The 16,349-nt window shown below is 45.7% G+C and overlaps 1 protein-coding gene across 17 annotated transcripts in view; it reads left to right on the plus strand.

The window, feature by feature from the left end:
* Positions 1 to 16,349, plus strand: part of AGAP1 (ArfGAP with GTPase domain, ankyrin repeat and PH domain 1) — a 309,586-nt gene that overhangs the window by 81,255 nt on the left and 211,982 nt on the right. For 16 of the 17 annotated variants that reach the window (XM_069021702.1, XM_069021703.1, XM_069021705.1 and 13 more), the window contains exon 2: positions 14,540 to 14,598. In XM_069021702.1, coding sequence (XP_068877803.1) covers positions 14,540 to 14,598 — 59 coding nt within the window. Of the gene's footprint in view, positions 1 to 128; positions 213 to 14,539; positions 14,599 to 16,349 lie in introns of those variants that run through there. The other variant, XM_069021707.1, reaches the window with a different exon arrangement.

Consider the following 16,349-nt stretch of genomic DNA (forward strand, 5'->3'; position numbering starts at 1 on the left):
CATTTTCTGATGTGTATCCACGGTTCTTGGGTAGAGCAGGGTACGTTGATCATGCTCAGCTGTAATGCTGGGCAGGGTTAATGAAAATCAACTCACAAGAAGCACCTGGGCAGCATTTCCTCCAATGAGGCAGCATTTAAGAGGCCTGGAGGCAGCTCTGGAAGCAGGAGTGCAAGGGTTTCATGGAGGAGGGCAGTTTGATCCCATGCAAGGTAATGGTTTCAGTTTGTATTGTCTGCTGTCCAGCTTTTTTGTGTAAACAGTTGTTTTCTTCTGCAAAAGCAGCAGCCTTGTGTTCAGCCTTTAATTTTGTGATGCAGTCTGGCAAGGTGATCCTGCTTAAAACTGCTGGGAGCCTTTTTGTAGCCTCCTATGGATCCTGTAGGTACTGCCAGAGGGAAGGGCAGCAGGATGTGATTCGCCTACTCCTTGAGGCTCCTGATAAACTGTGGTCCCAGTCAAGTGGCCAGTCCCAAATGATATGTAAATATTCTGCCTTTGCCCCAGAGGCTGGCACCGAGGCAGATAAGGGGAGCAAATTGTCCTGAGATATTCATCTTATGGTCTGAATGGGAGGAAAGTGAGTTGGACAATAGGAATTATCTGAAATCTGTATTCTGGACCTTTTTCTTTGAAGCACAGGATGAGTGGAGCTCAGAGCAAGCTGGCCTGGTGTCCCTGCCCATGGCAGGGGTTTGGCAATGGATGATCTTTTCAGGTTCTTTCCAACCCAGACTATTCTATGGTTTTAATAACTGGAAGTTACCCAACTGGAACTGTGTTTTTACATAAATAAGCAGGAGCTGCTAGAACTGTTCATCTTTTATTTAATGGTGGATATTGTATATCCAGGTGTATCTTGTCAGATCCCTAACTGTGGTCTCCTCGTCTCCCCGAGTTGGTTGTAATTTGCATAACGTGGTGGAGCAGCACCTTTTAAAGGCTGATTAATATTTGTGTGAGTCGGCAGGGACATGAGTGGTGGGTGGCTCTCAGCCCACGAGGAAGTACTTCCACAGCTGATAAAGGTGAGGTGTGAATTGGAGCCAGCTGGTACAGATAGCATTACCTTTGCCTTAAATTAAATAGTCTGGAGACCTGGATTTCAGGTGTTGGGGATCACCCAAACCACCTGTTATAAAATGAGTTGGCTTTTCTTGACTGCCTCTTGTTGGTATTTAGGATAAAAGCTGTTTTATTTACCCATGAACATGGGAAAACCTTAGAGTTTTGTGGAATGGAGAGATTTCACTGCTGGGACTATTTTACCACCATACAGAAAGGTCTGTCCCCTTATTCTGTTGCACATATCTGCTTAATCTGAAGAATTCTCTATTAAACCAGCTTTGGATTTCCCTAAACAGAACAGATTTATTAAAATACCTATTGAAATTGCCCCATTCCTTGAAGTATTCCAGGCCAGGTTGGACAGGGCTTGGAGCACCCTGGGCTGGTGGAAGATGTCCCTGCCCATGGCAGGGGGTGAAATGAGATGGTTTTGCAGGTCCCTTCCAACCCAAACCAGTCTGGGATTCTGTGGTGGCTGTCAAAATTCACTGGCTCCTCAAATGAAAACCTTGGTGCTGGAGAAGAGCTTCCAGTATTGTTGGGATTTATCTTATGCAAATCTCCTGTGGCATTTCAAATAAATTTAAGGAAAAAAGCCCCTTCCCTAGACAGAGGTTTTGATGATGCTACAGGGGTAGTCAAGCTCTGGTTTTCTTGCAGAGCCTCTGTAAAAATGCTGGAAGGACTTGAGTGCTAAAAATGCATCCTTAACCCCACAGCAGTGGTTTGTGTTGGCCTTCCTGGAGGAACGAATCCCTTTAATTAGTAAGACAGCGAAGTTTATTTTGGGGTTTGCTTTGTTTTCATTCTGGGATGTGAACTCTTATGCACTGCAGCTTAAAAAAATACAAAATGCTGTAGCTGTGCCGAGGTCTGCTCCAGCTGCTGGCAGCAGCTGCAGCCTGCACTGCGCTCGTCCCGCTGCCCGCCTTTGCCTGGGAAAAAATAAATCCATTTAAACGGGGAGGAGGAGCCAGGAATTGTTTTGATCTGCCCCAGTAGCTGCCTTGATGTGCTAACCACATGTTGTCTGTGTGTATGTGATCCTGAGGACAGCTCCCCTGGCTTCGTCAGGGAGCAGCTTGTGGGAGCAGCGTGGAAGGGGCAGAGCTGGTCCCTCTGGGTTCTGGAAGGGTGCATTCAGTGTCACACGTTCTGCTGCTGCTTTTGCGGTGGTTTTTTGAGATTTGGAGGCCGTGGCTTTTTGCTTTCCCCATTGTACTGCTTCCAAGTGGCTGTGTTTTATTAGGGATTTAAGGCTGCACTTGATTGTGTTAATTATTTTCTTAAGAGCGTGTGCTGGTGGTGTTGCTCGAGTAGAGGCTCTGACACCCTTCTTGTTGGCTTTGAACTGCATTTTAGATCTTGATGTGGGTTTTTTGGCATTCTTTTTGTTTTCTAAACATGAAAAGAATTTTTTATAATCAATTTCAGTGGCTGATGGGGTCGAGTTTACCTGAGGAAGTGGCACAGGGGTGACAAAGAATATAAAGTGGCCCCCAGCTTTCTTTTCTCAGCTCATATAAAGGCAGTAGGAGGTTATAGGATTAGTAGGGAACAGAATTTGAAGGGAGGCTAATTCTTTAAGTGTTTGGGTGTAGGGGTTTAGCAAGGACTCAGTTTACAGCATGGTTTGCTAGAGCACATTATAGGTCAAGATGCAGCAAGAGGGCTTGTGCAAAACCAGCTCATTTTTCCCAAAATATCCTTTAATAGGGCTCATTTGCATGTTGTAAAATAGCAAGTGTGAAGATCATCAGAGGCCAGGACTGTAAGGACAGAAGCGTTTGGTCTCTTAGATGAACAAAATTGGTTTTTGGTTACTGAGCTCTGCATGGGCTCTTTTAAAGATAGCACTTCTAGTTCTTTGAGTTTAAAGTACGTGCCTGAGGTGATGGGAGCCTGCTGAAGCTTGGAAAACACACTGGAGTTTCTTGGCTTCACCCAGGAAACACAAATAAGAATGTAGCCAGAGGGCAGGATTTTTGCAAAGACCCACAACAGCCTGATTCCTGGATGAGTGGGTTTTTTAAAAAAATGCCATATTACAAGTTCTAGCAAAGTAAAGATTCAGCTTTGTAAGCCTCGACTGGAGAAGGATTAGTAAATGGATATTTGCAGTGGTTCTGTGTTGATGGAGATCTCAGGCCCTGCAGTAGTTCTTCAGGTGCTGAGGATGGAGGGTGAGGTGCGAGGGGAGGAGAAGCCAAAGGAGTGATAGGGAACGGACCTTGGCATTCCGGTGGTTTTCCCTTACTTCTGGCTTCCTCCAAACCTGCAGCTTTATCTGCGAGGGAGAGCTGAAAGAGGCTTTGTGTTACAGTCATCAAGTCTAAAGTTCATGTGAGCAATGTTTTGAGTTTCCAAAATAAATACTTTGTACTTGCTCGGGTCCTGTATTTTCCGAAATGCCTGCTGGTAGCAGGTGCTTTTTAAATAGGAAGCTGTGGAAGGAAACGCTTTCCTCGTGAAGCATTTGGTCACACATTATCTTTTCTAGCTGTTTTTAAGCAGTTTACAGGCAAAAAGTGCTGGCAGACCTGAGCCCTCCCCTACTTGCTTGGCTTTCTGTTGGCTTCAAGATGCGTCCCTGGCTCAGCTGTGCCGTGCTAAGTTCCAGGTTTTTAGTGCTGCTCTGACAGCCCTGTGCTGGTTTAGTGTTTTGGTGGCTTTACAGGCTCTTAGGCAGCAGGGTAATGAAAGGGAGTAAGTGGTATTGGCCTTATTGCAGAAAGATAAAAACTAATTGGGCAGCTGAAGCACCTGAGGTGAGTCTGTGCTGCCAGAGCAGAGTTCCCAAGGGGAGCGAGACAGGACAGGGAGAGCATCCAAGGCACCTGCCCATCCTGGGGAGCTTTATGGGACCATGTCCTTGCCCCATGAGGTCAGGGAGATGCTCTCATCCACACAGACCACGTGCTCCCTACCCCAGGTTCCTGCTTCAGGTTCTCTGTGTCGGCTCTTAGGAAATCAGCCTTTTTCTCCTAGTGGATCTCTGTGCAACTGAAAGAAAATGGGCCCCTTCTGCACTGTTTCCTTGTTGCTGTAACCAGGGCTTTTGCACTGGTTCCAGCTCAGCATTAATTCCCTTTGAGACCGTGCCTTGGATTGCATTAACTTTTTTTTTTTTGACATTTGACAAAAGCTTTGTTTAAACAAGTTAGATGTGCATCAGGCTAATAAATATAAGCCCCATCAGATTATTCCTGCTGTGCCGTTCTCTGGAGAACAGTGTCTCATTTGTGTATTTTCCACTAATCATCTCCAAATCTTGCATGGGTGATATCAAGTGAGGGAAAGTGGATTTAGGATTACATATGGTACAGTCAGGGAAAAAGAGGCTCTGTTTTGACAACCAGCATAGCAATCTGGGAGACATGACTCCAGCTCTAAAAAATGTTTTCAGAAATGTGTTGCATAAACAAGTCATCATTTCCCTGGTGGAGAGGGGAAATGTTTTTCTAGATGTACTTCTGTGCAAACCCGCTGGACCCGTTTTCCGTAGCCTCAGTTAAAAGCGCTGAAAAAGGTCAATCTGAATGGTCAGATGATGTCAGAGCACAGATTTGGGTTGACAAGCAAGGAAATTGGGCCATGAGCTGATTCATAAGTGATTGAACTTGTGTACTGCAGGTTTTGGCACGGGGGTGCTGTGACTGCCCCAGGTAGTGCAGGGCAGCAGCAGAAGAAAGAATCCTCCATGGCACCATCGCTCCTTTGCAGGTTCCTCGAGAGGGGAGGAGCCTTTTGGGGGTGGGAAGAGAGTGTAGGTTGGGCTGAGTTATAGGATCACACCCATTAAACCACGTTGACTTCATCGTGGCTGCCTGGGTGTGACGAGGGGTAGAGTTTGCCTCTGCCTGTGTTAATCACACTCAGTGTGCAGCCACCGAGCTGGAGCTGAGAGTAAGGTCTGTAGGTGGATGGATAAATGAGGTATTGGGGAAGGGCAGACTTGGCTTCTGTGGGGAAAATCACAGCTCACATTTACTCGAGTTCTGTAGGGGAGGACAAAGGAAATCTTTTCATCTTGAGAGCTCTCGCTAAAGACCTGAGCTGAGCTGCCATCAGATGAGAGGGAGGATCCTCTTGTGCAAAAAACTTTTTTTAAAAGTAGGAAATCATGTCTAGGAATAAATAATTTATTCCCCCCCCTCCTCTTGAAAAGACCCAGCAGCAAATCCTGGAGGAATCTGCTGCAGCCTCTTCAGGTTAAGATCCTGATGAATGCTCAGGGAAAGCAAAAACCAGGAGCTGGTTGTGCAGAGCTACGGAAAAACTTTGTGGTGGTTAGTGGTGGACATCATCCTGGTGGGTTGAACTTGCTGTGGGTCAGCGTGGAGGGTGGTGTGGGGAGAGTAAAAGGGTTCAGGCAAGGGCAACCCCCCCGAGCAGTGGGGCAGCCAAGAGAGATCAGCTTGAGAGAGGAGGGGGAGGCAAAGATGGAGTCACTCTTGTTTATCCCTTCTTACTTAAGGATTAAGAAGCATGTTGTGAAACTGGTAAGAGGCAGATTAAAACTCAGCCCAATAGTTTTCCCTTTTGTTATAATCCCAAAGACAATTGAGCTGTGAGTCCCTGTAGGACCTTGGCAGTGTCCTTAGCAGAGATGCACAACTCTGAGTACAACACTTCAGTGGTTTTGTTTATGGGGAGTGGCTGCTTCTGTCTGAACTGCTTGTTCACAGAATTCCAGGATGGTTTGTGTTGGAAGGGAGCTTAAAGCCCATCTTGTCCCACCCCCTGCCATGGGCAGGGACACCTTCCACTATCCCAGGTTACTCCAAGCCCCAATGTCCAACCTGGCCTTGGGCACTGCCAGGGATCCAGGGGCAGCCACAGCTGCTCTGGGCACCCTGTGCCAGGGCCTGCCCACCCTCCCAGGGAACAATTCCTGCCCAATATCCCATCCAGCCCTGCCCTCTGACAGTGGGAAGCCATTCCCTGTGTCCTGGCACTCCATGCCCCTGAATATTTTTAGTCTGGGATTTGGTGTCTGCCGCTCTCATGTGCTTGTACTTTTGTCACCAATTTTAAAGCATGACTTTATACTCCTTTTGTCTATCTTTCCCCCTGAGGTTGCTGTGGTTGGCTCATTTACTGCCCTCTGCTTCATGTTCTGCTGCTTAAATTTTGGTGATGCTCAGGTGTTACCCCAGAACAGTCTCCTCTGTGGTGGGAATCCTGCACAGGCTGACTTACTGTGTACTTGGCTTTTATTTAGTGCTGCTTCTAGAGGTGTGTCAGAGGTGTTTAGGCTGGACATCAGGGAAAGGTTCTTCCCCCAGAGGGTGCTTGGGCACTGCCCAGGCTCCCCAGGGAATGGGCACGGCCCCGAGGCTACCAGAGTTTGGACAACACTCTCAGGAAAGCACAGGGTGGGATTGCTGGGCTGTCTGTGCAGGGCCAGGGGTTGGATTTGATGATCCTTGTGGGTCCCTTCCAACTTAGAACATTCCATGATTCTCTTTTCTTCTCTACCAAGCAGTCACCAAGTTCCCTTTGCTTATTTTTTGTCATCTTTTTGAGTTGCAGCCATTCTTACCTATCTGAAAAGCTAAAAGTCTTTTCAGCCTGCCCAGCAAAGCCTCTCAGTCGTCTTCTTTTTTTTTTTTTTTTTTTTTTTTGCATCTCTGTTGTGACTTTCTTCTTGCCAGATAAATCTGTTCCTATATTCTTTCAAAATGCTCTTTTCCCCCCACTTCATATTTTTTAATTTATCCTTTGACGTTGATTCTTCTTGTGCCAACTGGAGAAGCTGTCCCTTTTCATCTTTGATGCTTCTCAGGGAGGTTCCTCATTAATATTCAGATTAGAATAAGAAAGGCTAATTCCTCGTTTGTGTCTGTAGGCAGGAAAGGCAGCCCAGACTATGATTTTTGAAGTGCCTCATTTTGGGTACTTTGGACATCCTTGCTGGGACCTGGGTTTAGTTGTGGATTTTCCCTTCTGCTGTCTCGAGTGTGACTTGAACAGCTCCAGATTTTCACAGAGTTCCGTGTGGGATCATCTTTCGTGTGCTGCACTGCCCTTGCCTTGAGACAGGAAACTGGAGAAAACAGACCTCACCCCTGACCCTGACCTGCTTTTAGACAGACCCAACAAAAAAAGGCATTTACCAACCATTGCATCTCCAATGCCTTCTTTTTCTTCCTGGAGTCCGCTGCTGCTGTGGTTCTGCGTTTAGCTGAATTTCTATGGGGATTTGGCACTTAGGAAATATCGTTTATTGCCTGAACAAAAAGATGTTACTCCACTGCACTGCAGAGATGATCATTTCCTTTCCCTGTTTTATTGGAGTAGGGAGCAGTTTTATTACAGTGATGCTTTCATTTTCTCTTTGTCTGCTTTTTATATTCCTTTTATCCTTTCGGTGGGGTTGTCATTGCCCTGTTGGAGAAGGGGCTGGCCCAGACTTCCATTCCTCTGAGGGATGTGTTAGGAAATGTGCATTTGATTGGAATGGAGTTGTATTCCTGACAGTCCTCACTCAGAACATCCCTTGTTGACGTGCTCTGTGCTTCTCCCACGGCAGAGTTGTTTCAGGAGAAAACTGTGGTTTCATCTGTGGGATTTTAATTTCCCTTACACTAACTGTGTGTGCCGGCTCCAGAACCCAACCCACTGGGAAAATACAGGGAATGGGAAGTTTTCCTTGTTAAGTATGTAATTTATTTTTCCTTATAAACAGCTTAGAGCCAAAATATCTGCTCAGTTTGGTTTTAGGATTTTGTTTTGTGGGGTGGGGAGGGCTAGGATGAGTAGTCAGGGCTGGAGCTACATTATATTTAAGGGCAGAATGAATTATTTGGTGATGTTGGATGTAAAACTTTGAGCGTGAGACTGGGTTTGGGAATATACTCGGATACATTATCCATGGTTCCTTTTGTAGGAAGCACAGGGTTATCCCTAAGGAGGTAACATCTCTGCACCCACCTGAAAGCTGTGTTGAGTGGCTGCAGGTGGGGGAGAGAGGGGGAAATATTAACAGCAGCAAAAAAATCTTTGGATTTCAACAATTTGAAAATCGAAGACAAAACCCCAACACTGAGGTGAGAGCCAAATGCTCTCAAATTCCCAGGTCCAGGAGCATATTTTGGGGAAAGCTGGCTGGCTGGGGAGCTTGTGTAGCTCTCTGCATCCCTGGTCCTCCTTTTGTTTCCATGGCAGCACAAAGGATAATGCTGCTGCTGCAGCTGCCAGATGCTGCTGGAAGAGAGATTACAGCTTTGACCTAAATATCTCTTTAATACAGTTCTCAGTTACAGGGAGAGGTTTTTCAGATGTTGGAGATACAGGAGGCTCTGATGAGCGTGGGCTCAGATTCCTGGTGCTTTAACTGCTCGAAGCTCAGCCTCTTTTTTTCCTGTTTATCATTAGGAATTGGGTATGGCCAGCGATAAATCTGTCCAATATCAAACATTTACGTTGGAACTGGAAGAGCTTGTGGGATTTTTATCTGTCCTGACAGCACTGGCAGGGATGGGTGGAGTCTTAAACTGACAGCTCGTGAAATCCCTCTGGTTTTAGGGCTGTAATTGAACTGCTCTGTGGCAGTTTGGTGGCTTCTTCTGCAGCGTGTGTATTAATGCTGTTAGTGAAGTGTAAATACAGCGTTGTGCAGGGAGGGCATGTGATTCCCAGAGCCTGGCTGGAGTTCCCACCCGGAGGAGGACAGGGATTGCAGGAGCTGCAATGCTGCTTTTTGCTTAAACTGCCTGAGAATCATAAATCTCACATCTGCAGTTCAGGAAGGAAGGCAGGCACTATTTGGAGCTGGGTGGCTGCAGCAGTAATTCCTAAGTGGCATACAGTGGAAAGCTGTAGAAGCCATGATTCTATCACACTGAGTAGGGAGGAAATAAAGCTTTAAATCATTCTGGTACTGCTGTGGGTGGTTTCCTAAAGATTTTACTTGTTATTGCTTTGTAGTTATTGTTTGGTGTAATGAAACAGAGTGAATAAGCAGAGAGGACCCATATAAAAAAACCTGCTTTTTAAAAAACCAAGCACAACAGGTATAAAAATTCATAGAATTTCAGGGTTATTTGTGTTGGAAGGGGCCTTAAACCCGAGCAGTTCCACCCCCTGCCATGGGCAGGGACACCTTCCACTAGACCAGGTTGCTCAGAGCCCCATAAAATATGTAAGAAGAGCCTTTTGAACCATGACACGATCTTCCAGATAATATTTAATGCAAACCTTAGAAATCAACATGTCAGGATGGTTTTCTGCTATTTTCTGTTGGAACTGAGTCAATGCTTTGACTTAAAGGGCTGAGGGCTGGGTTGGAGAGGATGTTCTGTGAGATTACCCCTCTTGAAAAATGCGTGTTTTAGGAGAATTACAAGTCTCAACCCAAAAAGCTGCACGTTTCCCTCTTTGCTAAGAAAACCAGCACGCGAGCTTCGGGAAATACATCCTGAGAGCGCTGCTTTGATACAGCTCCAAGAGAGAGATGTGTGGCCTTATCTGCATCCTTGTGGGCAAGTGGGAGCTTGTAGGAATATTTTCTGTACCTGTTCACTCTGAGGTTTTTATTTCAAAGCGGAAGAAACTCTAAATATTGCTTGTAATGCAGAAATTCTTGAAGGGGAGAGCAGGGTGTGATGTGGCTGTTGGTACTTTTAACTTCATTCCCCTGTTTCTGAGGGCTCCTGTTCTTAGCAAAAAGGATCTTTAGCTGAGAGTTTCCAGAGAAATCCCTCGGCTTTTCAATAGTTTATTTATTTACAGCTTTTCCTCATTTAAAAGGACAGCAAAGTAACGTTGGGATTGCCTGAGGGAAGCTCTTGCTAAGAAGCTTTCCAAGAATCGTGAAAGATTTAAGTCTTTTCATGTCATCCTGGAGAGATACGTGCTCACCCTTCCCTCACCATTCCTTTTGCTCAGGTTGCCATTGAGTTTCCATGTGGATCAGGAGAAGAGGAAGCTCTGAGCTTCTCAGCTTTTTGTAGTCAAGGGTGAGAGATTTGGGTGAAAAAAAAAAAAAGGGGCAAAACAAGGTTAGTGGATCAAGGGCTGGTGATGGGGAGGCTGCTGTGCTGGCAGCCCAGGGCTGCTCAGCCCCTCCTAAAATATTAATGGACAGACAGACTGTATTGGCTGGTGGGAGTTTTTTCCTCAGGATGGACCCAAAGGATGGGAGAGGGTGGTGTAAATCTAAGTGGCCCCAGTTAGAGCCATTTCCTCAGAGGTCCTGTTAGCTGCCTTGCTGCTGTTGCCCATGGCAGGAAATGAGTTGGTTTAGGGGAGAGGGTCTCCAATGTAAAAACTCAAGGATGGGAGGAGCCAGACTGCTGGACACTGAACACACAGGCCCTTGCTGTGGTTCTTGCTGTCAGGGCTGTGAAACATCTCTGGTTTGCATGACTTCCCTCCCCTCCTCTGAATCATGGGTGGTGGGCTTGGCCTCAGCCCTGTGTTCTCTCATTAACGTTATTCTGCTAATATTTATTTAGATTTTAGTGGTCATTCCTGGATTTGAGGAAGTAGATTTTTCTGTTGGAAAGTTTTAAGCAGGGCTTTTATATACAGGGTGTTGAAACAATCAGAGCTCCTTGGAATCAGCTGCTGTCCTGTGCCATGGACTGCATAGACCTGGGCAAGAATGGCCATCAAAGCCCAGGATTTCACCTCAACGCGTGTTGCCCCTGGATCCCTGGAACTGTTCCAGGCCAGGTTGGACAGGGCTTGAAGGAGCCTGGGATAGTGGAAGGTGTCCCTGCCCATGGCATTGGGGTGGAATGAGATGAGCTTTAATGCCTTTCCAAACCATTCTGGGATTCATGTGGTGGAACTGAAGTCTACATCTCATTCCTAATACTGGAACTAAGACAGAAAGTTCCTCTGGGTGGGGCTGAGTTTACTAAACTGAGGCTTTAAAATAGCCAAGGGTCCTTGTTGGAGTGTGTGCTTTAGTGTAGTGGTAGAAATAAAACCAGAAGAAAGGAGAAAAATAAATGGAGACTTCTGTTGTGGCCAAGCAAACTTTGTGAAGGAAATGATGCAGCTTAGGGGATCTTCTTGGTGCACATCTTAAGAAGACACGAGTGACACCGTGAATATTTGCAGCTTTTGATCAGTGCTGCAGAAACGAAGCGAGCAGCACGTACAACTGTGATTAATTACTGACAAAAGTCGTTCCTTGCATGTGTGGAGCCTGTAGTGGGACGTGAAGGTTGAGTTCACTGGAATTCCAGAGCCGGGCAGTAATGCAAACAAGACCCCAGTTGATCAACTTCATACATGTGGTTTTATTTATTATGCAAATCTCTTCCAGTGTGTTTAAATCACCATGTGGTGCTGGGGGGGTTGCAGCTTCAGCAGAGGATTTGTGTGCACTGCACAATTTGGGTTCTGCATGCTCCAGTCTGACGGATCCAAAGTTTCATGCTTTAGCTGTGAGTTTTCTCTACTTAGGAAAATAAGGCAAATCCCCAAACCTGTTTGTGATGTTCTGTCTGCAAGTATTTGACCTTCTCACCTTAACTTCTGTGGATCTTGGGATTAACTTGGAATAAATAACTCCTTCCTGAGGCATTCCTAGAAAACGAAATTGGGTAGGAGGTGCTTCCACGTCCATCCCAGTGATGGCACACACAGCTCATGTTGCTGCAGCCACCAGGTGCTGTTTCATGCCATGTTCTGTGTTTAGCTGTTGCTATTCCTTGTAAATGTGCCAGTGTAAGGGATGCTGAGGAGGAATCTCCTTGATCTCCTACGTGCAATTTGTTGGCTTTATTTTTTTTAAAGGGCACTGGAAGACTTTATGTAAATTCATTGCAAATTTAGGATAATAGAAGTGGGAAATTTGACTTTAAATTAGTTGGGTTAAGGTCAAGCTTTTTTTTTTTTTAATTTTTTCATTTTAACAGGTGTATTTTGGCAATAAAACAGAATTTCAACTGTTCTCAACTATTTTGGGCACTCAAAACCTGTGTGTGGGGCAGGAACCAAGGGCTTAGCAAAAAGGGGAAGGTAGCTTTGTCAAGAAATCTAGCACCTTTTCAGGTCAATTTTATTTTATTTCTTACGTTGTTAATCAGGATTAAAATGCATATATTGCCCACATTGAGGGTCCTTGAGATGTGAGGCAGTTTTGGAAGGTCCTGGTGTGGGATGTCAGTGCATTTTGAGGGATAAATCCATATCCTTGGGCTGGATCACTCTTCCTCTCTGCAGCTGCCCTCCTTCAGCTTTGTCTTTTGGCCTCTGTGCTTTCTGCAATTTTAGCTTTCATTGCCTCCTTGATTTATCCTTTCAGGATGCACAGGTCTTCCAAAAATAATATTTTAAGGGATTTATTGTAAAGAAAAGGAACAGGATTTGTGATGTTCCTGGTACCCACGTGCAGCTACCCTGTGGCTTGGCAGATTTTTTTGCAGTTCTCTGAGTCAGTAGCAGTGATTTGCTCACTCATCTTTTTTTTTAAATCTCCCATGGTGATAAAATCCAGTGCTTCTCTTTTATGGAAGCTTGTTGACATTAATAGGGAGCCCTCCCAATTTGCTACCCACACATAAACCTCCACGAGTCAGGGATAATACCTGCCTGAGACTGATGGTTTTCCTTGACTCCTGAGAGTCTGCAGATGAGCTGAAACCTCCTTGTGTTGTTCAACCTTGGCTGCTCCTTCCCAAATCCACAGCAGCTCAAAGCAAACCATGAGAATCGGCAGTTTCCTGTTAGGGCAGTGAAATTTTTCCTAATACTCAATCTAAAGCTCCCCATTCCCTTGCTGCCTGTCTGGGAGAATATTCCTTCCCACAGGAAGGTAGGAGAACATCCTAGACTGAGCTGTGGTCCCTTTGGAATGCCTTAATCATGAGCAAGTCTCGCATGCAGTGTTCCCAAATGGAAATTTGCTGCTTGTTTTGTCTGCAGCTCAAGGTGGTGTCACTTGGGTGTGGTACAGAAAGGTTTTCCTGGGGGTTTTGATCCAGTGGGACTTCAGGTCATGGAAAACAGGGGCTGAGTGACTACAGTGTCTTCTTTTTCACCTGGAATGCCAAAGGTTAAGCCAAGTCTTCAGAGCATTTCACTCTGAGCCTTTGGTTTCCCTGCTGCCAGTGAGTGTGCACAGCTCAAATCTGTACCAAAATACTGATTATTTGCCATGTGTTTTCGTGTAGATACACACAGGATTTATTCCCAGCTGAACTACAAAGCAATGCATTAAATAAAGCTGGAGAAGGTTTCCAAATTCACAGCTAATAGGTCGTTTTGTGCTTTTGAGGCAAAAGCAATATATTTACTAGAGATACGCTGGGCAATACAAGTTTGCTCTGTGATTGTTTTTAGGTGGGTGCTGGGAAAGTTTGGATGGTTTCTGAAGTTAGTGAGGGTTGCATCTGGAGTAGGAAATTGCCTCCAATTTCTTTGCAGATCAAAAGATCAAATGAGACGGCTTTTTCCTCCTGCTGCTGAGTGTATTGGAGGGGAGGCAGTGGCTTGCAGGACCTTGGCTTGTTTAAAAACAGCGTGGTCAGGTGTAACCTTCCACCTGTTAGTTCCTCTGTGGCATCAGGAGCTGATTGGAATACTGGGAATCTTGGTGCTGCTTCATTTCTGTGGAGCTGGAGTTGATCTGCTTGGTAGGAGCATCCTGTGCAGTGCAGGTTTGCACAGTCCTGGAGGGGTTAAATCAGGAGCCACACTGGATTTGTAACAGAAACATTCACTGTGTGTTTGCTTACAGCTGACTAGACCTTTATGGAAGGAGCAAAACAATAAATGTTTTTAAAGAGAGAAAAACAGAGCTTTATTTCTGTGCTTTAGTGTGGAATTGTCAGTGAGCCTGGAGCCAGGTGTAGCCCAAAGGACTTAATCTGTTGGGAGCAGTGATGAACTTGCCTTTCTTCCAGAAATCAACCCTTGCCCCCAGTAGTTTTTATTTGATTTTATAATGGTTTCTTGCTGCCTAGATTATGCTACTGAAAAATGGCATGTTGGAGGAATAAAGAGATTTTCCCCTACCCGGGCAGGGATGCTCCCACTGGCTCTGGCTGCTGCAGTTGCTGACATTAGGTGTAGTAGGAAATAACATGTTTCAGAAGCAGCAAATTTTCTTATTTACCTGGGTGGAGAAGTAACTGCAGATAGTGGCAGCTGCAGTTGGTGACATTTAACGTGACAAATCCAAGGCTCTTCCTGCAAAGAAGGAGCATGGTGGTGTGGCTGGGAAATGGTTTAACCAGGTACATACTGGAAGAGCCTTTGCATGACCCCAAGGGCCGGGAGTTAGTTTGAGCTTGCTGGTGACCCAGGTGCACTTGCTGCTGAGAGCAGATCCGTGCAGAATGGGAATTTCTGGAATTGCTTTGTATCGTTTCCCCAAAGCCCTGGTCTCTGTCACGTTGGACTGTCGGCCCCCCAGGACCAGGTGTGACCTTTGGTGTGGTGTGGGATGGCGTGTGGCAGAGCCTTAAATGTCATCATCTGACATTGTCAATGTGTTCCTCTTCCACAGATGCCTTTGTAAATAGCCAGGAATGGACGCTGAGCCGATCCGTGCCAGAGCTGAAAGTGGTGAGTTCGTGTTCACTCCTGTCCTGGGAAACATCCTGGCACTGTCCCCCACGAGTGTGGATCTTCCATGCTTCATTCAAGCTGCTCTTGGGGGGAAAAATATAGAAAGGAATTTTAATAAGTAAAGAATTTCTCCTCTACTTACCTATTACAGACTCACAGAATGGTTTGGGTTGGGAGGGACCTTAAAGCCCATCCAGTGCCACCCCTGCTATGGGCAGGGACACCTTCCATGCTATGCCAGGTTGCTCCAAGCCCCATCCAACCTGAACACTTCTAGGCTTGAGGCTATCTTTATGAAGATGATATATATTCAATATTTATAATCATACTTCAAAGATCTCTCAGTATTTGATTGCTGTTTAAATTTGTTCTGCTCCAAGAACCAGCTTCCAAGGGGGATCTTCTCAGCAGGGAAGTCTTATGAGGGCAGTGGAAGTTAGCAGCTGACATGTAAAGCTCATTTTATCTCCCCATATTAAGTTTTAATGATTTCTTCAAGGACCAAATGTCTTTTCTCCCTCTCTTTAAAGAATTCAACTGAATTGATACTGAATTAAAAAAAAGTATATTTTTAAAGTTCATTTAGTGAATCAAACCTGCATTTTACTGTAACAGTGAACTGTGATTTAATAGCTGCTTACAGCAGCTTTTCCTTTGGCTGAGTTTTTTTCCATACAGCTGGAAGAAAAAGCAAAAATAAGAGGTAAGTCAGGAGAATTTCCCAGATTTTCCCTTTTAAGAGGTGAGAACAGGGAGGCTGAGATGAGGAAGGAAACCTCTGGGTAGTGGGTACCAAACCAGCAGCACAGAGCTCCTGAGAACAGATCACTGCAGAGTTTGGAAATCCAGATTTAGTTGTGCACATTGAACTCCTCAAACCCTGCAGAAGGACAGAGGTGCAGAATTCAGAAGTTCCTGTGGCAGGTGGCTCTGCTCCCATTTTCCAGCTGGAACAGGACCACTGCTCCAATCCTGGCTCCCTTTGCCACTCAGAACTGGGCAAATCCATCTCTACTGAAGAGCAGTCAGCTGGGCCAGGCTTTACCAGCCCTTCTCAGGTGGCAAACAACTTTTCCCAGATCTGAGTTGATAATAGTGGGTTATGGAAGTGAGAGAATCAGCAAGGTCACACTTAATAGGATAAATGCACTTGGACAGGCATTTTAGTGGGAGCAGCATTCTCACAACTGCAGTTCTGTGGCTGCTTTGATTTTAGCAGTGCTTAAGGTGAGTACAAGAAAAATCTGGCAGTCAGTGGATGTAACTGTCTAACACAGGAAGGGTCACCAGGTTTTGTTAAACAGGTGGTGTCATTTGGAAGAGCCCAAAACCTCACACAGTGAAACACCAGGAATTCAGGACTGGAAGGTGTTGGTTGCACAGGAGTCCAACACTCTTAGCTGCCTTATCCTGGGTTTCCTTGCACCTCCCTTCCCCTTCTCTGAGCCCTGCCAATTCACAGCACCCACCAAGAAAACTGGGAATTGCAGGTACTACATGTAATTCAGAACAGAAGTGATTCACAAGCACCAGGTGATGGGCTCAGGGTACATTTCTTGTTGTCTTGTGATAGCCTGGCTGCATCGTGTGAGCTTCTTTTGGGTATCTTGCCCCTGTGTTGTGTGAACCAGGGGTAGGAAAACAAATCTCAGCTGCGTGGCTGCTGCAGAGAATTGATTTGCAGTGGTCAGTGTGCCACGAGACAGCTGTCCAAGGGTAAAAGCAGAACTTCTGCTGTTACAAAAATA

This window comes from Aphelocoma coerulescens, chromosome 7 (assembly GCF_041296385.1).
Source record: "Aphelocoma coerulescens isolate FSJ_1873_10779 chromosome 7, UR_Acoe_1.0, whole genome shotgun sequence".
In the NCBI taxonomy this organism is placed as follows: domain Eukaryota; kingdom Metazoa; phylum Chordata; class Aves; order Passeriformes; family Corvidae; genus Aphelocoma; species Aphelocoma coerulescens.